The 25764-nt window shown below is 39.7% G+C and overlaps 1 protein-coding gene across 3 annotated transcripts in view; it reads left to right on the top strand.

Annotated features, from left to right (window-relative positions):
• Positions 1–8500: 8500 nt before the first annotated feature.
• Positions 8501–25764, top strand: part of slc8a1b (solute carrier family 8 member 1b) — a 139478-nt gene continuing 122214 nt past the window's right edge. For all 3 annotated transcript variants that reach the window (XM_004553424.4, XM_004553425.4, XM_004553423.4), the window contains exons 1-3: positions 8501–9037; positions 22800–23722; positions 25267–25431. In XM_004553424.4, coding sequence (XP_004553481.2) covers positions 22847–23722; positions 25267–25431 — 1041 coding nt within the window. In that variant the 5' untranslated portion in view covers positions 8501–9037; positions 22800–22846. The remainder of the gene's footprint in view (positions 9038–22799; positions 23723–25266; positions 25432–25764) is intronic.

The raw sequence follows: 25764 nt of genomic DNA, 5'->3' as shown, positions 1-25764 counted from the left end.
GATTCTTCTGTAAATAGTTTGAAATGGTTATTTTTTTTTAAAAAAAGGGTAAAAGGTAAATGGCTGCAAATAACTTTGTTTGCAAAACTTGTGCGTATGATTTTAAAATTGACAATTTATATTTGCATTTAAAGTTATGAAATATGATTCAATAAACATGTTTGTGGTTGTTACAGTAAAAAATATAACGTTTTCTACTTGGATTTTATGTTTTTTGTCTGATTTTAGATCAATTGTGTTAAAACAGTATGTCAAAATGAAAACATAACTGTAAATTCAGACACGTGAGGTTGTGCTGAAAAGGATGATACCAAACAAGGCAAATAAACAGTTTTAAAAGGTGAAATGTAGAGGGAAAATCAAAAGTAGTTAAAAATGGCCAATTAGACCCTGGAGGGTTAAACATTTTTCTTTCTAAAGTAACGCAATAGTTACTTTTCAAGTAATTAATTACTTTTAGAATCTTGTAACTCAGTTACTAACTCAGTTACTTTTTTGAAGAAGTAACTAGTAACTATAATTAATTACTTTTTCAAAGGAACTTGCTCAACACTGGTGGACATATGTGATTGTGCTTTTTTTTTAACAGCATTTTATTATTAAATTGTATTGTTTTGTGTGCACTGAAAAGACAAACACTTGAAGTGACAAACAAGAGACGAAAGGTGCAAAAACAGTCAAAGTTGGGTGAACATGTCAAACATATTATGGATTCTCTGCCAGCTCAGCTGACACCTTCTGCAGAGAAGGAGAGAGAGAGATGCTTTGTGACTCAGCATTATTTACAGATACTCTGTTTGGAAAGATTATTCACCACAGTCCCACTCCATGTGTATTAGTGTGTGTGTGTGTGTGTGCATAGATATATGACTTTTTGCAAATATGATAGAACAGCCTTTATTGAATTTTTGATTTCTTATCAGTGTGTATACAGCACTGATTACGATTTATCCACACAAAATGACCATTCCTGGCACTGAAAACTCTAGTTATAGGAACACGCCAAAGACAGCTGCCACTAAATACACAAGTCATCCATGCATCTGTTTTCTGCCACTTATCTGGGTCCAGATTGCAGGGGCAGGAGTCTAAGCTGAGATGCCCAGACCTCCTCCTCTTCAGCCATGTCCTCCAACTCTTTTCCCAAGCCGACCAATAGCCAGTGTCTTCCAGGGTCCTCTCCTTGAAGAACGTGCCTGAAACACCTCTTCTGGGAGAAAACCCGGTGGCTTCTTAGTCAGATGCACCTCAAGTGATTTTTGTTGATATGCCCCTCTACTCCTAGCTTCTCAAGAATGAGCTCCTCCTGCCATCCTTAAGGGAGAGCGCTGCTGTCCTTCTGTGGAAGCTCAGTTGTATCCACAATCCTATTCTTTCAGTCACTACTCAGAGTTTATGCCCATAGGTGAAGGTACAAACCGACTGATAAATTGACAGTTTTGCTTGTTTAGACTTTCTTCTAGAACATCTAAATCAATGTTGTCCTGTAAACAGCTTTTATACTTCCCTAAACTTTCCAAAGGTTGCCTAGGTGTTAAAAAGGCTATAATTTCAAGTTCTTTGCAAAAGTTCCTTCCTCGACTTTCCACTTTGCCACTGTCTGTTTACTGTGGCTTTCAAGCAACTGTTCCCTCTATACTGACAGTGATGGAGGTGATGCACAAGTAGGCACGTAAACAAAAACTGAAAAAAGCTACTTTTTGTTTTCTTTAATTTTACACTTCAGTTAGAAAACCTTTCTAACAGATGTGCTTCCTATCCTTGCTGCCGTTATCAGCCGTTAAACTCTTCAGTGCAGCTACATTAGCGCATGAGCACTAAGATAATGCAATCAATTAATTGGAGAAACGTACTGGCACTTTTTCACATAATTTGTTAAGCACTCTGCTTTTGCTTTGATGGTATTTTAAGTGCCCACGTATAAACACTTTATGTAAGATGTTTTGTAGTAGTAGTAGTTTGAGTAACACGCCATTAGTGGCTTTTTTACCTTAGCTGTTGGTGTCCAGAAGAATCACATCACTGAGGTTTAATTGGAGCTGTAAACTACTCCTGGAGGACAGTGCCTTAACAAGACAAAACATCCCCCTCTGGCTTTTTGTGTATGACTGTGCATCTCATTCCTGTTAAAAAGTGTGGCCTTGTATGCACAGAGGTGCGAGTGGGTGTGTGTTTGTTACCGAGAGAGCAAGACTTAAATCCATATTGCACATATGGGTTTCCTATTCTTACTCACTTTGTATGGCTTTATGTGTGTACAAGTATATGCATAACCGGATGATAAATTTCTGGTTTTGGCATAAAGCTTTATTCATTTTTTAAACTGCCACATCCTAATTATACCAAAATGTAAACTATCCTTCTTCAAAACACCAGACTAGAATTATTATAATCATGACAGTCAAATAAAATGCAGAGATAACGACCACGTCTCAGCCTGTATCCTACAAGGACTTTAATGTATTGCAGTTTGACAAACTACCACAAGCAGGACTTTGAATTGCTTGCTTTTTCCCAAAGTGAACAACAATGAAATTCCTTTTCTTCTGACTGCTTCCCTTAAGGGTCACTACAGCGATCGTCTGTCTCCATTTCACCCTACCTGTAGCATCTTTCCACTGTCACAATATCCTGATGAGTTTAAGGGCTCAGTCACTTATTTTGGGTCACACCAAGTAAAACACTGATTCGATTTAGTAAATTGATGACAGTAAAAAGATGACAGTAATGGAAATGCTCATCTTGGGGTTTTAAAATGGAGCTTCAAGACCAAAGGTGATTTCATGGGAACTGTCCATCTTTATATTGCTGCCATTCATACAATACTAAGCTCTTATATAACTCACATTGGTGTGTTTAAAAACGTGTGCATTTCTGCTCCAAAACTTTAAACTGTGATTCTGTGGATATTTATTTGCATTTGGAGCAGCCCCAAGTGGCACTTCCACTTTGGCTTAATTTTTCAGTCTCAGTGGATGTTTGCTGCTTAATGGACACTTTACTGTGCAACTTTGTGGCAGGAAAACATTAAACTAAACATTCAGGATTAACATTTGAGCTAAAACTTTTAAAAAACCAGATGGCATCAGTCTCAATTGAACATTCTGCAGAAAGGGCAGAGACAAAAGTGCAAAAGTTACATTTATGGATGAAACTTTTCTTTTTTTTCAACATACTCTCGCTAACATTTGTGGAGTTGTATAGCATATGCACATTTTTGCAACATTAATGCTTAACTTCCTCAGTTTAGGAAACTCCAAGGCTTCTCATGGATTACCAACACGCTACTGCTGATGAGTAGGGATGGGTTTCGTTTAGGTTTTATCCGATACCAGTACCAAACCGGTACTTTTGAAGCGGTGCCGGTGCTTAAACGGTGCTCGAACCGGTGCTTAAAGAATGAAGAACACAAACTTTGTCCAAAAACCTCTCATGTTTAGCTGTTTTTTTTGTAAAAAGATAACAATGTTAGCCTTTTCTGCAGCTATAGAGGATTTATGGCATCACTCTTGGCTGGAAGCAGTGCTTAATCAATGGAAAAAACACAAACTTTGTCCAAAAACCTCTCATGTTTAGCTGTTTTCCACTTTTTCTTTGGTCATTTTAGCCTTTTTGGCCAGGGTGAAGGGAGTATCTGCCATCAAACAAGAAGACAGCCACATGTAACTATGACGATGATTGCTAGTTCACCTTACATGCATTAATTTAATAACGTGGTTAGCTTACACATGAACAACATTAAGCTACTCACGCAGAGAAGAACGGCTGCTGCTGCCATCATCATCATCCATCATCATTTCTGCTACACTGGCAGGGCTACGGGCCACGACTCTAATCTTCGGGTTTTTGGGGGATGTTGCTAACTTCGGGTCCGATAACAGGCAACCCACCCGCAGTAGATGTGCTCGGTGTGAGGTCTCGCAGCAAGCTATCAAATACGGTGCATTTCTCGGCTTTTAAAAAAACGCCATGCGTTGCCAGGTGTTCCATCAGATTCGAGGAGTTACCTCCTTTGCACAGTATCACCTTAAAGCACTTGTTGCAGGCTGCTGAGTTTGCATCTTTTGCTGTGAAATACAGCCAGACTTTTGACCGCTTCGCCTTGGGCATTTTTAATCTGTAGCTCTGCTCTAAAAGAACGTACGTACCTGGGCCCGCCTACTATCCTTGGAAAGGTAAAATGATTGGCTAGAATCTAAAGTGTATGACATCTCAGGAAAAAAAAGCACCGAAATGTGCGCTGCTTTTCGGTCTGGCTACTACTGTTTATGTCAGAACCGGTGCTATAATGGCACCGGATACTGGTACCCATCCCTACTGATGAGTCATAATTTCTCCATAAGAAAGTAGATTGTGGCTAAATAGGAAGTACTTATTTGAAGAATTTGGCAATTCATTTTAACAGTTTAGAATTGTGTACATATATTTTTATTTTAGTGGTACAAAAAGGTCAACAACTATATTCAAAGGTATCTTTTGAATTTCTCTGATATTAATGTTATTGATCCTGTTGTTGTAAATCAACAAAGTATAGCAGATCATATTCTACATGATTCAACAGAGTATGATAAGCAGAGCAGTTATAAAAGAGACACCGAGCCAGAGTTTGCATGCATGAAATTATTGTAGCAGTAACCATGTATTTAGACTTTAAATGTATTTCTAATTTCTCCTTTCTACTTGAGATTAGTGGGACATGAAGTTAAACTAAGGACCACATTCATTTTTCTTGCTCATATGCCTATAGTGGCATTTATGCCCATAGGAATTGTCATGGTCCTGGGCCATGTTGGCCCAGCGTTCTTAGTTTCCTTGTATGTTTGTATTTTATTCCATGCTTCCCCTGCCCATTATGTCTAAGTTCTCCCCGTGCTCTCTCTTCCCCCTGTGTACCCTCTATGTATTTATGAGCCCTCGTCCCCTTTCGTGTTTATTCCATGTCTCCCCTGCCTGTTACGTTGGGGTTCTACTCGTGCTCTCTCTCCTCCTGTACTTCCTGTTTCACCTCTCCCGTCAGTGTTCAGTTCACCCCGCCCTGTCTCGTTATGATTATCAGTGTCACCTGTGTTCCCCGTGTGTTCCCACTTCCCTCGTTAACCCTCTGTGTATTTCTGTCTGCGTCTCCCTCTGTTCAGTGTGACGTCGTCCCTCATGCTGTGTGTGATTCCCCCGTGTTTCCTGGTGAGCTTTATGTTAGTTTTTCCCAGTCTAGTTTTGTATCGCCTATCATCTTCTGTTACGCAATAAAGCTGCCTTTTGAGTTTATTCCCTCGTGCCTGTGAGTCCTGCATTTTGGGTCCTACTCCTGCCTGCCGCACAGCGATCCGTGACAGGAATAGTTTGTCACAAACCGGTCTGAGTGAAATGTGCTAAACGGCTGCATTCCGTTTGCAACCACACTGCCTATTGCACATTTCACAGCATATTTCTCCCTTTCTTTCTGCAACACATTAGGTTTTTCAGGTTGCTACTGTTTGTAAGGAGTTGGAGATAGTGGAGTAATGTTTCTTGCCTTGAGCTTTTTGCCTCAGAGACAATGCACGTTAATCAGCATAACTGTGAATGATCCCAGTCTGCTAAATGGCTAATTTTATACTGTTGTCCCTCAACCTGTTTTCCAATTGTGTCATATCCCATCAATTTAAAGCTATACCTTTATTTAACCTATGTCCCCTGCATATGCTTGCTGTGCTCCTGCAATTTTAGCAGGATTGTTTGATTGACAGTTGTGAGAATTTCTGTGCTCTGAGGAGGCACACAGGGCTGCAACACCTCTGAATTATGAATGAACAGGCTCAAGCTCTTACCTTCCTGTGTCAATGGAGCACATGCAGTCTATGGGCGTTCTATTCAGCTTTTCCTCATTAACACCTTTTAAAAATAATTTGGAAGAAATAAATGTAAAAACAAATGCACTGACCTGAAACGATTAATTGAACAGTTTGAATTTCCATTTAGTACATCTGTTAGTGTGATCTTCAAAGTTAACAAAATCCTCTTTCCCGAACCTTAAAAACCTCATTTCAGATACCCATGCCTTTCTCTGCTCTATAGCATCACCCTGCCAAGCCTGTAGTAAATCAGCTGGTGAGCTGGCTGCATCACCAGGCAGAATTTATGGGCTCATGGCTCATCATCTCCAGGGATTTCACCTAATACCACCTATGGGTTAATCCAGGAGTCTTCTTTGCGATTTCTTTGACACTCATCATGCAGCCCATTATTCATCCCATCTGACAACTCTTGTTTCCCGATTGTACTCCTCTAACCTCATTACCCAACCATTCACTTCCTCAGTAAACCACCTTATCTGTTTTTCTGCTTCCTGACTCTCCAGCTGTTTCTCTTATAAGACCTGTGACACTTGCTTTGCCCTCTGCCTCTGAGTTGGGAAAACGTCCCTCTGGCCTATTAGCTTTGCTTCTGCTCCTCTTTAAATTACTTCCCAGCTTCCATTCTGTTGTCGATTCTCGTGTTGACTCTATCTGAGTCTGAATCTTTCTCTTTCTCAGAATGAGAAAGGAAAAAGATTTAGTCATAGCAAGAGCTTGTCTATTCTGTTTCACTGCTTGATTCTATATTTTCCCATCAAGCTAGTATCTGTCACTTGTTTTAGTGTCCCTTTCAGAGCCCTTTTGTCTGCTGCAGTCTGCATCTATCCAAATCTATACCCCATGGTTGCTGATCCTGCCTTTTGAAGTGTTATACCCAAGTTGCCTTTATTTGTTTGTTCAGGTCTCTCTTCAAAAGTCTGTTTTTGAAGGTATAAATTCTTGTTTTTACACATGCAGATGTGTACTAGATGTCTAAATTCACATACTCTTGGTGATTTTTTGCTTTACTTCAGATTTCCCCCCTGTGACAGGGCACTTAACCTAAAACTGGATTAGGATTATCTGTTTTCACATAAATTAATATACTGTGCTCGCCTTCTTCATCTGATAGGACTGACAGGTTAGACAAGATTTTTGGATCAACTTATTAGCTGTATGCGGCAACCTTATGATTATTGCATAAGATGCTAACTCAGAGAGAAAAATGATGTCATCTTCCCATCACATGGCTGGGAGAAGTAGGGGAATGGCATGAAGTAAAATTCCAATTAACCAGTAATCATAAAGGGAATCACTCCTTTAATCACTGCTACTTCTAATGAAAAGATTCATATGAATAAATACAAAATGAATCATGTTACCTGACAGCAGAATCTGACCTTTGTGCATTAGCAGTCAATTCCTCGAATCTGTTTATTTCCTTGTTGTTAAAATCGGTATCTTTGACCGCCTTCCAGTTAAGTGATGATCATATTGAATGGTTTGCAGTGCAGAACCGTGTACTGACTGATGGACCAAACTGTTTTCATGAAGCGTATGACTGGCCTTAGAGTGCCAACAAATCATGTTTTCTTGTATAAAACAAAAAAAAAAAATGGATACTCTATTACTGAAGACTAATCTTTTGAAAAACTGTAGTCCTGTGGTTTCTACATCTATGGAGGTTTCTGTTGCTGGAACGCGGTCTTTTCTTTCACAAAACACTGTTTCAACACCCATCTTGCTCATACATTTGATTTGTAGCTCAAATCCATGTATTCAGTTGTTGTGCAGTTGAATATTTCTTCTTCCTTTGGCACAGCTGATCAAGACATCCTGATTGAAAGACTCATTATTGTAACTCGTTATTCCTTTGCCTGAGCAAACCATCCCTGGATCTTTTACAAACAGCCCAACATCCTACAAGGCTTCTCACCATGCAGGTCTTCTAAAAGGTGTCACGTGACACTGATTCTATCCTCTTTTGGGATCACTTTCAGAGCACTTCTTGGGCAGATACCTCTCTATATTAAAATAAACTTTTGCATTCATATGTAACTACTAAGTTCTGACATTAAAACAATTGCTTTTCGGTGTTCTCATAGTCGACTCCTGCATGTGAATGTTAGTCTGTTGTAAAAGATGTTGTTAGCTGCGTCCAAGTCACCCCTGGTTTCCATTATGACCTCTCCCCCTTGCAACACTCCTATACGCACTGTCTTTTCCAACTACAACATAAAAGAAAATCTTTGCACAGGACATTTTAAGGGCTGAGCAAGGTGAGATGAGGAGACGCTGGGGATTAAATGGAGAGTCCTGGGATAAGGGGACAAAAGCTTCAAGCCTCAGGGAGGGAATGGTCAAGAAACTGGTTGCTACACCTACATGATACTTTGTTCTTGTGCATGTGATCCAATAATAATGATAAACCTCTCTTAAGAAAGAAAATTAAGACATGGATTATCATAACAGCGTGACATGTTTTTGGACTATTTTCAAATGGACATTCTTGTAAGCGAATATGCCAGTAACGGAGGGGGGCAGAGTATCCGAGAGAGAAACACACAGTGTGTATGGACCTATAAACACACATGCTGAGAGAGCGAGAGGGAGAGAGAGGGAGGGAGAGAGAGAGAGAAGAAGGGAGAGAGAGACAGAGGCTGAGCTGATCCTCAGTCGGTTTGTGAGGGAACAGGCGAAAGAGAGACCTGCTCACACGCTGACACACATACACACACACGCACACACACACACAGGCACACTCTCAGTCTCATACACTCTCGCTCTCTTACTCGCGCTTGGGGGGGGGGGGACGGGAAGGGAAGAATGAGGAAGAAGTCCGATCTGCTGCGAGCCTTGTCCCAACAAATGCGGGCATGCTAATGAAGCACCGCTCCGGTCATCCGATCATACAGGTCAGCCGGGTCGAACTACATGGAAACGAGGAGTAGGCAACAAACGAAGATAACAGCAACAAATAACCAGGCGCTGCATGGGAATCCAGACTCTTCCCTCCTTTCGTGCGTCTCGATCGGTGGATACGCCGTCTTGGCTGGCATATAAGAGCTCCCTGCGTCTCCATTACCATTCCCCACCACTGGCTTACCTCTACTACTACTACTACTCCTCCTCTTACTCCTTGTTCTACTAATATTATTAGTAGAGCTACAGTGCAGCTTTTACTACGGACTTCTCCGGATCGTGGCCACTCAAGGGAATAAAAGGTAGGCACTCTGCAGTTTTCTGGGTGTGCTTCATTACGGATAATGACATTAATAGCGAGGTGGGCAGCTTTGCATACATTTTGCGGCTTTGTCTGGTAAAAGCAAGTTTTACACAGGGAGGTAAAGTGAATGGGATGGAAAGCGGACCCTTTCGTCTCGTGGAGCTCCGACTGAAGACTGAAAGCACCATGCGTTGGAAGGGTTTGGATGCAGTGTGGAAACGATGTTCCCTCACTCCCATTCTCCCCCACCGAGCTTTCCACACTGCGCCTTTCTTCCACTGTGATTTGGGAATGTACATAGATTGAAGCTTGGGCTTAGAAAGAACCGAGTACGATGGGAGGTGCTTATCAATGTTTTTTCGCCAAAGTGAACAGACAGCATGGTTTCATGGGGTGTATTTCTTTTTTTTTTCTTTATTTGCTCTACACATCCACGCTCCTTCCACGCTCTCCACTCCTCTAGCCGCCTGCCCCACTTATTTATAGAGGAGTCATTACGGATGCAGAGCACGTTCAGACAGCCATGCTCTCACCTTTTTATAGGCGTTCAATGTGGAAGTTGGGTGACAAACATTCGCAACCAAAGCTAAATTTCCCTGCTCTGTATGGTAATCCTTGTAAAGAGTGAATGCGCATTGAAAGACACATTTGAGCAATTCTGCAGGTTCCATGTCCTGTGCGCCAAGCAGTGCAATTCGGAGGTGATGGAGTGCCTTTGTGCATCAGTGGAGAGCAGGTTTCGGGGAAAACCTGCGCGTGGACCCGGTGTTTGAGTTTCAGTGGGCTTCTGATTTAGTACTTTTTTACTAACAAGTTGGATTTAAAGACACAGAGGGGAAAACTGGCTTAATTTTTGTTAAATTTTCTGTCTGCTTTTGGCAAAGGTTTTTAAACCAAACGGTAGCAGAGCTTCACATATTAGTTAATGTAAACCTATACCGTAAAGTAATTATTGCCCCCGTGTGACACTCCAAGTGTCTCATCTGTTGAGGATTACTTGGCAAATCAGGCAGGTATCATGTAGGCTTTCTAGGCATTTCGCTTTCACCTGACATGAGTCGGGGCTTTAATGGTCATGACACAGAGGAACTGGAGCTCGTTCAGTGTGGATGATATAAAATATTTATTTTTAACAATAAAAAAAGAATGTCAGTCAGCCTTTACAGCTTTATTTAACTCCTAGCAGTGCTGCATTTATTTATTTATTTTTAAAGAACTCGTCCTGCTGCAGTGGTGTTAATCCAGAGTAGGTATTAAGACAAAACAGTTTAAGATTTTCGGTAACAGACCCATTTTCCAATAATAAAATTGGAACTTTTCCCATATCAGACACCAGATTCAGGTCGCCTCTCAGTGGGTGTACATTAGGCTTGTTCTTAACCTGGTTGTGTGAGAATGTACCACACATGCACGCAACTTCCACACTTGTAGGTGACAGCTAAAGCTAAGTCAGTGCTCAGTGTCTGAGAGGAAGCTGAGTCTGTGACTAGACGTTTAACTGTATCTGATGTAAATGTAATAATTCTGTATTATTAATGCCATGAGTGTACTGAAAAAAATTCCACGTCGGATATGAATTTTTTTTTTTTTCATTAAAGGACGGGAATTTTTGTTTTAATCCTAATAGTAATAGTTCAGTTTAAGGCTTTGTTTTCCTCTATGATTGTTAGGTTATGCTAACATTAGGTCAAAATGACTTTTTTTCAAGAATGACATCATTTGAAAAAAATATTTCCATTCATCTTTTTTCCCCCACACATCCCTAAGCTGTTCTGCTTCTTTCAGCAAAAGAGACCCTGTTCACTATAGTTTAAAGTAAACAAGAACAAATTAGGTGATGAGAAAATCATGAGAAAAACAGTAAATTTTGCTACATCTCAGACATTCCCTTGTAAAGTAAATGCTCCTTTTTCACTGTTTTGCCACATTTTTTGTCAAGGTGTTTATGCTAATACAGTCAGTTCAACACTCAATGGGCAAGTAATTAGCCATTCAAGATGAGCTCAGAGACAGGGTCTATCTATTAGAAATCAGTGTGCAGTTTGGTGCAGTCACTGAGATTTATCATTATTTTTAGTAATTAATTATGCTGATTAGTGGGAATCCTTAGTTTAATTTGTGGGTGTATTGCTATAAAATAATGCTGGTATAGATTCAACGAGATCCTGGGAGATTTTGGACCATATTAACATGATAACATGACATGGTTACTGCCAGTTTGTGATGAGAATCTCCCACATCCCAAAAGTGCTGTCTTTGGATTGAGATCAGGTGACAATAGAGGTCATTTGAGTACAGTGAAGTCATCACCATGTTCAAGAAACCAGTTTGAGATGACTTGACCTTTGTGACAATGTTCGTTATCCTGCTGGAAGCAGCCATCAGAAGATGGGCATAGTCAGCAACTATACACATGTAGGCTATGGCGGTTAAATGATGCTCTATTGATAGTAAGAGGGCCAAAGTGTGTTAAAAAATCCCCCAGCAGCAGCAGCAGCAGTGTGAACCAGAAAAGGCAGTATGGATTCATGTTTTTGTATTGTTTATGGCATATTCTGACCCTACGATCAGCACAGAAATCAGACGCTCATCAAAACAGGCAACACTTTTCCAGTCTTCTATTGTTCACTTTTGATTAGGCTGTTCTTAGCTGACAGGAGAAACACCTGGTGAGGTCTTCTGCTGCTGTGAGTTCAGAGATGCCCTTCTGCATGCCTTGGTTGTAATGAGTGGTTATTGCCGCCTTCCTATTAGCTTGAAGCAGCATAGCCAGTCTCCTCTGACCTCTGACATCAACAAAGCATTTTCACCCAGAGAACTGCCACTCACTGGATATTTTCTTCTTATTTCAAGCATTCTCTCTAAACTCTAGAGAACCTGTCTCACATCAGCAACCATGGCATGTTCAGATTCACTTAAGTCATCGTTCTTCCCCAACTTGAATGGGTTGTCCTGATATACTTAAATGCACTGAGTTGCTCCTCCTTGTGTTCTATGTGCCATCCATGAGTATATATCAGTAAAGTCAAATACAAATACTAAAATAGTAATGGTGGATAGAAAATTTATTAAAGGCTTTGTAAAGATCATTACTTATACACTAACGGTTGTTTTTGTTATAGAAATGCTAGACTCTTTAATTCCTTTAAAAGTGTGCTAAACTGTGAAAGTTAAAAAAGCAATACTCAGTTCAATAAGATCATTAGAAGGAAATGAACATGATTTATTGATGTTCAAATTCAGTTTTAGATATTTAGTGGTTAGACTCAGCTGGCCCATCACATCAGAATTTAATCCCAGCAGTGATAGAGATTAGGGCAGGACCCCCGGGAGTTTAGATGCTGGTAGTGGAGATGACGACACAGGCTTGAATGGAGGCTGAGTAATAGGGAGGAGGTTGGTTGCATGAAGGCATCTGCAAGATGTTTGGACTTGATCAGTGTTGTCACAATCAGCTTGACAGCATGGGAAACTGGAAATGGTGTAAAGCTTAGATTAGCTGCAAAAATCAGGGAAGCAGAGATGTGTGGCGACAGATCTTCCTTATCTAACTTATGCATAGGCTTCATCTCTGTAAGTGCTATGTGTTTAGTCTTAGTCAACAAAGCCAATGGCCATTGTACCTTTATTTTTGAGTGAATAGCGTTTACAGGAAATGGAAGCTTTCTGGAGTCATTAGTTGATTTGAATACTGAGTATTAGACAAGTGTCGGTGAAATAGGTCCAAATATGTTTATGTTTACATGCATTGTGTCAAAGAAAAACATTTGACTTTTTATAAGATGTTTGGCGTAGAACATTTTCATATTTGGAACTCTTGGCTTAAACAAGACAAAACTAGACACTTAAAAAATAAAGCTATATAGTTTGTTGATTGCTGTTCAGAAGAGAACTGGTGCACTGACGTATCTAATTATTTACATGTGGTGACTGTTAACTAGAAAGGAAATGCTAAGTCCAGTATTCATTATCAGCTTCAACTTCCCTTTATTTACTGAGCAATTGCACCCAAGTAGTGTCTGCAGGTTAAATAACAGCAACTGACACAAACAATAGCTTGTGTCCAGCTCCTCAAGGGAATGTAACTCTTAAGCTGCTAGATGCTTCTTTATGATCCCTAAGCTAGTCACAAACATTGTCTGTCAGCAGTTTGTGTGCAGTGGTTTTATTAGTGTTTATTTTCTTGATAATATCATCCTCCCTGTGATAAAAAACAAACAAATAGGTTTTTGACAGTACTGCAAGAGGTCTAAAGTGGCACAGTCACAGGCAATAAAACAAAAACAGAGCTGGAAGTCGCTAAAATGCTCCATAGAGCTGAAGAAACCTACTGTGAAATTATTTTTTTGGTTACACAATATGATGTCACCTCATGACTGGTGGAAGGGCACTGTCAAAAATACTTTTTTCAATGTTTCACTATTTCAGATTACAAAATACATGAAGCTATTGTGAAGATTTAATTGGCTGCTGGTGGCGTGTAACATTGTTACTGCATGTTCCTAGAAAATTGCTTAATTTTTAGGAAGCCCGATGACATAAACTATATAACCACATAAGATAAAACCACAGAATTCTTGTGAAATTTGAACCTATTGAAGAAAGGGGAAGATGTCATCTCTTTAGCAAAATGTACATAATGCAGGATATTTTTACCCACGTGCTTCCTTATGTGGATTATACCATAAACATAGAAAGGGTTAAAGATGGCAAAGTTGAAGATAATTATGTGCCTTATATCATTTCCCATCTCTTGAATGAGTAGGGAACTGTAAATAAGGGAAATCATTTGGTAATTTGTTTCAGCCTTTAACAATTTAGTTCTTTTTTTTGGTCTTGCACAACTCCTGTTTCTTCATCATTGCCCTCCCACACATTCATGTCTTTTATCACAACCCAGGTATTCAGATAGTCATTGGTCAGACGTAAAAGTAGGAAATAACCCAGTGTACTGCAGTGGCAGTCTGATCATTTCCACCTCTACAAGTGTAATAATATGACAGGACGTCTTTGTCGGGGGACTGGCTGTTAGAGAGATCCAGATAAAAAGGCTCAACATCATTCTAATGATGGTAAATGGAGACCATTAATCTTCAGTTGTTTCCAGGCGATAGTGTGTGTGTGTGTGTGTGTGTCTATTTTGGCCTGTGCTTGCACTCACATTCAGTGGAATATCCCTGTGGTTTTATTTCATTTGAAGAGGTGAGATTATGTTAGATTAGCCTCCTGTTTGCTACCTTGTATTTTTTCTTTTCATCTGCCTGTCTCTGATTCTCCTTATGGTACTGTTTTCCACATTACACTCCTCTCCTTCAGTCCCTTTCTTCTTACATCTCTTGTGCTCCCATTCTTATTTACTTTACCACATTTCTTTGTCTCGCTTTCACTCACTGGTTTAAATATTTCATTATCGCTGCCTGTCCCATAGTGAGGAAAATGCATCGCAGATAGGCTGAGAGCAGCACGCTGAGGCTGTTACCTTCACTCACTGCATTCTCAAGCACAGCATTTCATTTTAATTTAAAATAATTTTCAATTATTTTACCACTATGTTATTTGCAAAAATATGTGATTCAGTTTCAGATAAACATTAGAAGTTTATGCAAAATGTGAGGTCTTGTCTTATGTATTCCTCCTGACTTCTCTCTGTCCTTGCTCTGTTTCCTGTTGGTCTGATCAGCTGCCTTCTTGGCATCTTTGGGTGCTATCTTCAAAGGCTCTCAAGACATAACAGTTCTGGGCCAGAGAAGCAACAGCTTGTTTCGCTGCAGCACATGGTTTTCGTTTCGTTAACTTTACGCTTTCTGTCTTTGCTGTTGCCTCTGGGGAGTAAGATTCAGTGGTCCAGTTTCTGTGTCTGTTGTCTTTTTCTGAGGCTGGATTTTCGTCTGCTGTGTTCTTCTTGAAATGGAGCCAAGTTTTTGAGGTCATAACACTAGGGAAAATCATGACGGATATTCTGAAACCTGATATTTCAATTAGAAAATCCAAAATAGCAGCCACTGTTCAGCCACAAAGCCACTCAAGCACTAACAACAGACACGTTCCCTAAAGTTTGGCTCTGATACGATCCAGGTCATTATCTTTTCCTTTATCAAGTGGCCATTAATGTTACAGGATGTTCTTACAGGATGTATTTTGCAGGCAAGAAACAAGCCCTGAACTGTAAACAGTGTGGGTGATTATCTTATGTCATCTGAAGTGTAATCTTCTGATAAAGCGTTAAGCAACCAAAACTGTGTAAGGTAGGTCTATCAAGGATTCCTGTTCGTGAGGATGAATTTTAAGCAAGCCAGATGGAAAAAATGGAGGAAGGAACAGAAACTGGAGTGCTTACCCAGGGTTAGCCAATGAACTGTGTTATATTAGGAACTGTGGCATGCGCAGCTGATAGTATATACATAATCTACTGCTTTATTTTTTAAGAATGCAGACTATTAACTATGTTTTATGGTAAAAGCTAGGAGACTCAAGCCCCAAGGGGAAAGGAAGAAAGCCTGGAAGTAGTTTAAATGACCAAACGATCTAAAAACAGCCAGCAACTGCTGTATTTTGTGCAGTTTAACACAATTCACCCTTCCTCTGTTTGTGAGAGGGCTCTGGCAGCTCCAGTGTTGTTGTCACTGCAATAATTTATTCATCCTTATGTTTTTTCCTGTTTGTCCTATTCGGGGTCACAGACCCATCAAAATTGCACAGATGAACTGAATCATTTGAACAGATAAAAACACAGGAAAAACACTATAGTGCAGCGGTCCCCAACCCCCGGGCCTCGGACCAATACCGGTCCGTGAGTCGTTTGGTACCAGGCCGCGAGAGTTGAGGCTCAGGTGTCAAATGTATAGTTTTCAGGGTTTTTATCGGTTTTCAGCGTTTATTTGTTATCGTTTTTATCGTTTACTCGGTTTTCCTGGGTCTTTTCACGTGTGTTATGAATAAATCTTCTTTTTTTCGGTACCGGTACTAGTTTTATTTTGTTGTATTTATCCGTGACACCTTAAAGGCCGGTCCATGAAAATATTGTCGGGCATAAACCGGTCCGTGGCACAAAAAAGGTTGGGAACCACTGCTATAGTGAGCAATAAAGGCCGTGGGTTTTTAAGCAAGTGAGTTGCCGTGGACCAGTAAGTACCAGAAAGTACCAAAAGCAAAGTATTTCAAAAGCTGACTGAGTTCTCCTCCACATCACAGATAAGAAAGGCATAACGGCACTAATTGTGACCTTCCATTAGTAGCTTATGCTGTGCCATTTGTAGTTTTTTTCCTGTGCTTATGGACTTCTAGAGCAGTTTTTTTAAGTTGGAGGGCTGAATTTCCTAGTTCCCAGTTGGAATTTTCAACTGGAACACCCCCTAAAGTTGGAACACAAACTTTGGAGCAGCCTCACCAACCCTGACTTCACAACCCAAGATGGCGGCATGCATGTAAACGGCAGTAAAACTGTGAAACTTGTTATCAGGACAGCCACAGTTGTGTATTTGTGACTGGCTAAATAAGCCATATGAACAGCATTGAACAAGTTCTATCCATGAACGTGCTGCAGTGATGTTTTTAAGCCCCGCAAAATAAACAAGTGTGGTGCTTGTGGAGCAGGGCCTGCTGTGATTTTGGCCTTGTTTGGGTGTGTCCTGCCTTAGGTTACAAAAATGGTGGCAAATAACTCTACAATTAAGAGAGTGCTTAAGGTCAGAGAAAGGTGAGTTCTAGTGCCAGAGAGCCTTGCTGGGTTGCAGCTAGAGAGCTGTGTGTGGTGGCTGCTTACTGCTGCTCTGTGGAGAGGAGTGTGTGTTTTGTTGACTTAGCCTTTTTTTTTTTTTTACTTATTTTTCAGTTTAGTGACTAACTCCTGGGTTTGGTTGTTTCCTTTCTTTTAAAGGTGATAGTCGTTTGTCCGTCTGTTTCAGTTTCATTCGTAATAAAAACATTAATAAAAACCTTTAATTTAACAAGTTCACCTTCATGTCACCTTTTTTTTTTCAACCCAGACACTTCTTGTCACTTTCCCACATACCCTGTATGTTTTAGGGGAACGTTAAAGGTCCAATTGCTAATTGGCAATAATAAATGAATGGCTCTACCTCGCTAAGCAGGAAAACAAACCACATTTTCCTTCCTTTTCTGACATTACTACTGGAAACATGCAAAGACTTGTAGCAATATACTGCTTCTGTTTGACATAAAAATGTACCTGCACCAATTGAGCAACATCAATCATAGTAAAATTCCCACTCACGGCTAATTTAGAGGGATGGTTTACTGAATTTCTACAAACCTACCCTGTTCCAGGTTCAGTTGTAATTTTTCTTTTGTCCTTTTTGACCATATCTACAAATTTTGCGACCTTTATAACCTCCAATTGTGTCGTGAAGCTTTAGAACATACACTCTATTGAATGGAGAAGAACTGGCTTTTGGTGTTATGTTCAGCCATCTGCCTTTTAGAAAAATGACATCTCTAAGTGAAAACAGCCAAATTCCAGAGCACACTGAATTATTGATCAGTTGGAAAAGTAACATAAAGGCTTTTGTGACCACACAAGAAGCCCATATAAGGCAAGGAGCTGCTGACTAGCATTAACCAAGGGGGAAATGGTTTCTTATGACCTTGGCAAATTGAAGTTTAATTAAGTAGACATGTAATTTTGTTGAGAGTTGATTTTCCTAATGTCTGAGCACAAAGCTCTTACACCACAGCAGAGCCCACTCAGTAAACATCGGGGCAGCAGTTAAACATTTGGTCCATTTAACCCAAATATTTAAATTCACCACTGGTGGATTTTACATTACAAAGTAACAGATTTAGCCAGCAAACATCTTCAACACCATTAAGCGAGACACACACACACACAAATACTCTCCATACTGTATACTGTATTATATTCTCAATAGATTCTTGAAGGAACTTTTATTGTGTGTTTAGCTATGAACAGCGTCAGAATGGATTCTTGGCTTAATAGGACAGAAAATTTTATTCATGTTGAAAAAATATATTTATATTCATAATAGTTATTGTAGTAGCTTGGCAAAATTGTGCTGTGTACAGCTATTGTCACATAGGAAAAACAGTGGTTCCTAACTGCAGCATAATCAAAATTATTGCGACAGTATGCAATGAATTTGTATGTATGCAATGCGATCTCATTACCCTTTAAATCATTGCTTCAAAGATGAGATCCAGGGCTTTTACTGCTTGCAGTCACTTGCCATTTTCAAGGAGACTTTGGTGCGTCAAGACACTGATAAAACAACAGTAAGACAGAGTCAGTCTGCTATCAGTTTGTGATTGAATGGGATCAAATGAACAAATGAACATACAGTCTGTTTGTGATATTACTGTGATTATCTATGATAAAGTGGCAAGAATCACAAGACTGTTGCTGTTAATGTGCAGAAAAATTAACATTAAACAGAAATTCACAATAACTACATTCAGAAACCAGCCAGAACCTCATACCTGGACAAGGTTTTCTGAAATCCCTCCTGACGTAGCTGCTGCACCACGCTATATTAACTGCAAATGGATAAAGGTGCTAGATGGAGAACATTACCTGACTGTCTGAGTCAGACCATGTTTGTTTGGAGACAGGTTGCCTACCTGCAGGCAACCTCCACAATCAGCTTGCAATGGAGAGTGGTCACTGAGAGGTTGGAGGTGTTGCATGCTCCACTTGTGGGTGAATAGTTAAAAAGAAAAAAGGTTGTTTGAAAAAGGTTCTGATCTGAGCTTTGTTTTGTCTCTTAATTCTGGTTATTGCTCTTTAATTCAATGGATTACCTCTTTTATCATTGCTTTATTGCTTTTCTTAAACAATTAAAAAGTGGTAAAATTAATTTACACTGCTGTTTTGTGTAAATTAGTTTTAATTTGCTACACTTGTTCTGTTTCAGCATGGTCGATGCATTTGGCAAACTCAGATCTCTCAAGCTGTGCTGTATGTTGTGAACTGCAGCCAGTCAGAAGACAATTTAATTTAATCTAATTTTTCAGAAACTGAATGAATTGTGGGGCATCACCAAGGCAAGAATCACATAAAAAGTCTATTTATAACTGGGAGTAACACCAAGCTGGAAATGAGCACAACAGGCCACCTTTAATTTTAATCAAGCACATTTTATGGTTCAGTCATGACGACTTTTGCTATAGCACTTTTGTGCTATAGCAAAAGGCAAAGAACATTTAAAAAAAAATTTCTGTGAAAATATGGATTTTTTTTCAAGATTCTTTTCATTGTATTTAGACATAGAGGCATTCAAAGTATAGATACAAACGTGCAAAATCTGTGTGGCTTTAATTCTGTGGAATGGTCCAGGAGTGGATATGTGTTCTTCTCCTGAAGTTTAAACTAAATTATATAACCATCCGCAACCCAGCACCTTTTATAGTAATGCAAATTTTGATGAAATGAGGTTTCACTAATTCAGGAGACTCGAATTTAAGCTGTGCAGTATTTACAAACTACAGTGTAACTGCACTTTTTTACAACTCACATGAACATTGCAATTCTAAGTTTATCCTTTCACTTGGAGCAATTTAATATTTTCTGTTCCTCCTTTCATTCAGATAAAGTACTTTCTAATATTTTGTCTACTGCTCTGCTGTCTGACCATCACATTGTTGCATACAAAAGTGCATGCAATACAGAAACAGATGAGGCAAAGACTCCAAGGCCACCAAGATAGAAACATGCCAGAGAATTGCCTTGAGTCCACTAATAGACTCATCATGTTATAGAGCAGAGTCCCAATGCTCCAATATGTTTGATTAATTCCCATAAAAAATGAGCGGCCTTATGAAAAATATCCATGTTATTTTTCAGTGATTTGTATTTATGATGATACATTTCAGGTGTTGCAATGCCAGATTTCCAATTATGTTGTTTACCTTGGAGCAAGAATTTAGTTCTCGGATACGAGTCTGATGTTAGGACTAAGTTGTATCAGTTTGCATTAGGGCTGCCATTAGTCCACTAGTCACGATTACGTCGACTATTAAAATCGTAGACGACTAATTTAATAGTCGACATGTTGTTTGAAGCTTTGTAAGATCCCAAAAGACACAGGAATGAGTAGTATGATTTAAGAGTGTAATAACGGACTGAAACAGAAGAAGGCAGCACTGCATGTACAAGGATGCCAGCTGGTTAAACCCCGAAGAAGTTGTGTCCCAGAATTCATAGCGGCCCAGAATAGTTGTCAACGATGGCGGCAGCTAGTTAGTTTTAATATTACTCTTATTATTCTTTTTGGGTCACAAAATAAAGTTTAACATATTTTCAGGCGAGAATGTAGCTGTGTAAACCTCAAATATCTGCTCAGTTTATCAAGACACCACATATTTGCAAAAGCGCTCTGACGTTTTTGGAGACGTCAGAGCCGCTAGCCGGGGGCAAGGCTCACTAGAACCGGTAAGAACACTGGACTCCTGGCAAATCGTTTTCAAACCCAAGCCGTCTTTCGCCACTCAGGTTAAACATATATAAGTCACTTAGATAACTTAAAAATGTTATTGTTTGGCTTTTTTCAGTATTTAATTTGTTTCTGAGTAAATCGGTTTGGCTGAGATTAAAGTTATAGTTTTTACACAGCTGAATAAACTTCAAGCAGACAACTGATTATCAGAACTGTGAGATGCTCAAGAATATACTGTTATATTTTAGATAGCAAGGAGCAGACGGCTGAGTTTATAAAACTCCACCGAAACGATCTGCAAATGTCATTAACATTTAATTAACTATCATCTTGTCTTTACTTTTAGTTAGCACATACCTTAAACACTTAAAGCTGTAAGCTAATGATAGTTATATAAGAGCAGATGCATGCTGGTGCAAAAATAATCGGTGACTAGTCTATTATCAAAATAATCGTTTGTGGCAGCCCTAGTTTGCATGTCCCCCCCATTTTCTTTGGTACCTGTCATTAAATGTCACTACATGGGCTTTTTATGACAAAAGTGATTAGTCTGTGTGAATGCCTACACTTAAAACACAAATAAGCACACGATTAATTTGTGAACTACCCACATCTCAATGCTAAAGTGTGTTTTGGAAACAATAAGCCCAAATCAGGCATTGAAAAATACAATCTGAAATAATTACTCAGAATGCTACACCTTTTCTCTGAAAGGTTCACCGGGGGAGATTGATGAAGCTCTGTGGGCATCTTATGGGTGTGTGATATTTAAAAGATGTCTTAATAAAGCCACCTTATTCACAAGTTACTGTTGCTGAGAGAAGTAGACTGTTTTCATAAAGGCCACTGCCAGCAGTGTCATATTAGGTAGAGCAGAGTATTATTGCTAGAGGACCGCTGCAGGGAAGTTTCAGAAGCTGCTCCTTGAAAAGCCAAAGTGCTGAGCTCAGGAGCTCAAGTTTATCTTTGGTGTGATTATTCAAACTTGGTGTCCTTAAACAACTACGCAAACATCTGCCCTGAAACATGTCTGCTAATCTCTGTGGTGTTGTGTTTACAAGGTCCTAAGGCATTCATGTGAACTGAGCTATTTGGTTTTAGTCACACACCTCCCAACTTATCATGTAGGGCTGGGCGATATATCGAGTTTTTTAAAAATATCAATTTATTTTCATACGAGATATAAGATGGGACAATATCGTTTATATCGATATAGTCTATGTTACGTTATAATTATACTTGTGGAGCCGCAGGTTTGCCTCTTTCGTCCACTTTTGTCTCTACGGAACGTTACTCGGCCTCGCCTCTCCTTCACTGAACACAACTCCCCCTCCCCCATAGCTTCACCTGCATGACAAGATGAAAGCGGAAAATCTCCGTTAGCAAGTTACCGCGGATCGCCCCGTGCGTGGGGCTGGACGGCGTCAACGTGTTAGCGAGCTAACCGCACTAACGAGCTAACCGCGCTAACGACAAATCCTTTCATTTTCTCAAAACTCGACAGTGCGCCTTATGTATGAATTCTGGTTGTGCTTACTGACCGCGAACCGATTTTATGTGGTACACAGCGCTCAGCAATCTGTCAAAAAATGTTTTAATATGACTTTGCTAAGCTACGGAGCTGCACCGCTTGATGGATTTTCGGAAAATTACGGCTACCGGGGAGGAGCCTCGCGGAGTGATACGTACTGTGTGTATAAGGACCACAAATGGCACCTGTTCAGAGACGCGGTGCAGCTGTGAAATCTGTCTCTTTGTTATTATGCTCAGCGTCTTAGTTTACATTTTGACTGCACAATTGTGAGCTTTTTGTTATGCACAAAAACAACATTGTTTTCTTTTATTTATGGACCATGATTATTTAATAAATGCTGATAATTTATTTTTGAGTAATTTCTTCATGTACATCTACGCTGTATGTAAATAAAAGTGCCCGTGTGACATCTGGGACACAGTGTGACTAAGAACTCTCTTTTTGTTCTTAACTTATGGCTTTAAAAAGAAAATATCGAGATATACATCTTATATCGCCATCCAGCTAAAAAATATCGAGATATGAATTTTGGGTCATATCGCCCAGCCCTATTATCATGTACTTTATCAATGCTGACGTGCTCTTGTACAACATTCTATCATAATATTTCATGATATTGGCACCTTGCAGGCAGCATCATTTAATGTAAGTAAATTGAAGTAAACAAATATTTTCCTGTGAAAATCACTACATTATAAAAATCATGTTAAAGGAGATTTAAATGTTAGAATTCCCCACTGGTTCCTGTTTTCAACAACATTCATTTGTCTTATTTCTAATAATACTTTGTATTTTCTCCTGTTGTTTTCTCTCTGAAGGTTCAACATCCTCATTAACACCTCAGAGTACTGGTCTTGACACCAACATGGCCCGTCGGGATCACTCCTCCCGCCTGTCCCCGACCATGAGGTTAACAGTTGTTACGGTGATCCTCTTCCTTAATCTCCATCCCTCGTTGGCCGGGGCACCCCCTGAAGCAAGCCTGGGTGGCTCTGTTTCAGCTGTGTCCACCAATAAAACTGAATGCAGTAAACCTGAGCAGTGTTCACATGGGGTGATTCTGCCTATTTGGGAGCCCCAAAACCCATCATTTGGAGACAAGGTCGCTCGTGCAACTGTTTACTTTGTGGCTTTGGTCTACATGTTCCTGGGTGTGTCCATCATCGCAGACCGCTTTATGGCATCAATAGAGGTTATAACATCACAGGAAAAGGAGATCACCATTAAGAAACCCAATGGAGAAACCACCACCACTACTGTCCGGATCTGGAATGAAACGGTCTCCAACCTTACCCTCATGGCTTTGGGCTCTTCAGCACCTGAAATCCTCCTGTCCATTATAGAAATTATTGGTCATGGGTTTGAGGCTGGCACACTGGGACCCTCCACTATTGTGGGTTCTGCAGCATTCAACATGTTTGTCATCATCGGTATTTGTGTGTATGTCGTTCCTGATGGCGAGACGAGGAAGGTCAAGCACCTCCGTGTGTTCTTTGTCACGGCCACCTGGAGTATTTTTGCCTACATTTGGCTCTACCTGATTCTGTCAGTGATCTCACCTGGCGTTGTGCAGGTGTGGGAGGGGCTGCTCACTTTCCTCTTCTTCCCCATTTGTGTGGTGTTCGCCTGGATAGCCGATCGCCGCCTGCTGTTTTACAAGTATGTGTACAAGCGCTACCGCACTGGCAAGCAGCGTGGCATGATCATTGAGACCGAGGGTGATCGTCCACTTCCTTCCAAGGTATGATGCTGTCACTGTTGCCACAGCCGTTATCACCAGGGTTCATTTTCCACAGACATTTTTTGTATAAAGCATATAACTGTTTATTGCATTTAACTAGTCATTTACTGAAATCTGGGGAATGCACTGAATAAAATGTCAGAAAGGGTAAGACACACATTACTACCTACTATTCTTTGCTATGCTTTGGCATGTACAGTTTTTTGCAATGAACACAAGAGTGAGGACAGGACAATGAACAGTTTTCTTATCTTCAGTTCAAATAAATTAGTTTTAATGTGCCTGACCTTTCCTTTTTGGAACCTCCTTAAATTGCTTGATTTGCCCTGTTAGACTTTGTTGTTGTAGCAGTTTCTTATTCCCATATCGCACCAATGTCTTACTACCAAGTTTTGCAGAAGAAAAAATGCCTTCCTTAGTGTCGTATAAAAATCTTAACAGTTATAACTAAAGCATATCCGACATATCTGTGAGAAGAGTCAGCTAGTAAAAACATAATTAAGCTGTCCTCATCCAAACACATGGTGGAAAAGATAAGGTGCTAAGGTATGTGCGTGAAGAGTGTTCATGAGTAATGTGTACCTCAAATCTGTATTACAGAATGACATTTTGCCATGCTAAACTGTTGTTATGAAACACGCACAAATACCTTCTTAAGTATTGTCAGCTATTAATTTTTCATTTTGACTATTATCTGATGACACATGTGAAGATGAAGTGCATCACACACATCTAATTAAATCTTCAGTACTGTGGTGTAGATTGTGTTGATTTGCTACAGTTAATTTGAAGCCTGGTTGTCTCTTCTTCTGCATTTGAAAATTGCCCATGGTGTTATTGCTTGATGGCATTATAAAGAATCAGTGCTCCGTAAGTATATGAAGAACACTTTCATTTCATCTTCTGAAAAAAAATCACTAAATTAAATTCAAATATGTTCCTGGGGGAAAAAATGAGTATTTCTTGCCTTCCCGTTTAAAGAGACGAAGGACATTTCATCAATGAAATGATTCTCTACGAAAAATGCAATGTCAGTGAAAAACAGAATACTTCTTTATTCTGACAGCTACAAAATAAAGTGACATCCAAATACTGACGGCTAATATATTACCTACCCATCCTTTGGGATCTGGTACTGTTAGCTTACCATGGTTACATGTAAAGTAAACCTTTGGAAATGTGAAAGCAAAAGTTTTTTGACCTAAATGTGGCTGACAAAACAAATAGTTTCAAGAATAAAACAGTGAGAACTGAGCTTTGAAACACTGACAGATAAAACTCTCACTGACCAGTGTCTAATAGCACCCTTCTTTGCTTTGATTGAGGGGTGTTATTGGACACCAACATGTTCACATGACTGGATTCACACAAACACTCACTATTTGATTTCATGCTTGTTGTTGTGTTCTCATCACATACATGCAGTTCTCACTTGACCTTTGAGATTACAGAAGAGCGCCTAAAGAATTGATATATTGACAAAATCTTAAATGAGGTGTACTGATTACTTCTTCCTTCCGTCCTTCTATTGCTTCTGTTTTAAGGTGGACATTGAGATGGATGGAAAGATGCTGAACTCTCATGGTGTTGACTTCCTTGATGGTCCACTGGGCTTAGATATAGATGAGAAGGACTTGGATGAGGAGGAAACACGGAGAGATATGGCCAAGATCCTGAAGGAGCTTAAACAGAAACATCCTGACAAAGAGGTTTGTAACAAAGTCAGAAATATATCTTGCTATTGCTGCTCTAGTTGCACAAGACCAAAGGTAATCTGCAATATATAAAACTACTGCTGTTTGCTTTCATTTTTACAGGGTCAGATCACCAGTCTGTTGCAGAATATTAGATAAATTCTTAATAAATTCAGGCATTTATATATATTTACAAGTGAATTTCACACTTATGTATTGGTGAATATAGAAAATTAATAGGAAACCAAAGACATTTCCAAATAAAATATGCAGTATTTTTATTTGTTCTCTCACAAAGAAAATGCTGCAGACTTACTATTTACACAAAGACGAAATTTCTGAATTCTG

Source organism: Maylandia zebra, linkage group LG13 (assembly GCF_041146795.1).
Source record: "Maylandia zebra isolate NMK-2024a linkage group LG13, Mzebra_GT3a, whole genome shotgun sequence".
Classification (NCBI taxonomy): Eukaryota; Metazoa; Chordata; class Actinopteri; order Cichliformes; family Cichlidae; genus Maylandia; species Maylandia zebra.
This window is presented reverse-complemented; position numbering and strand designations above follow the sequence as displayed.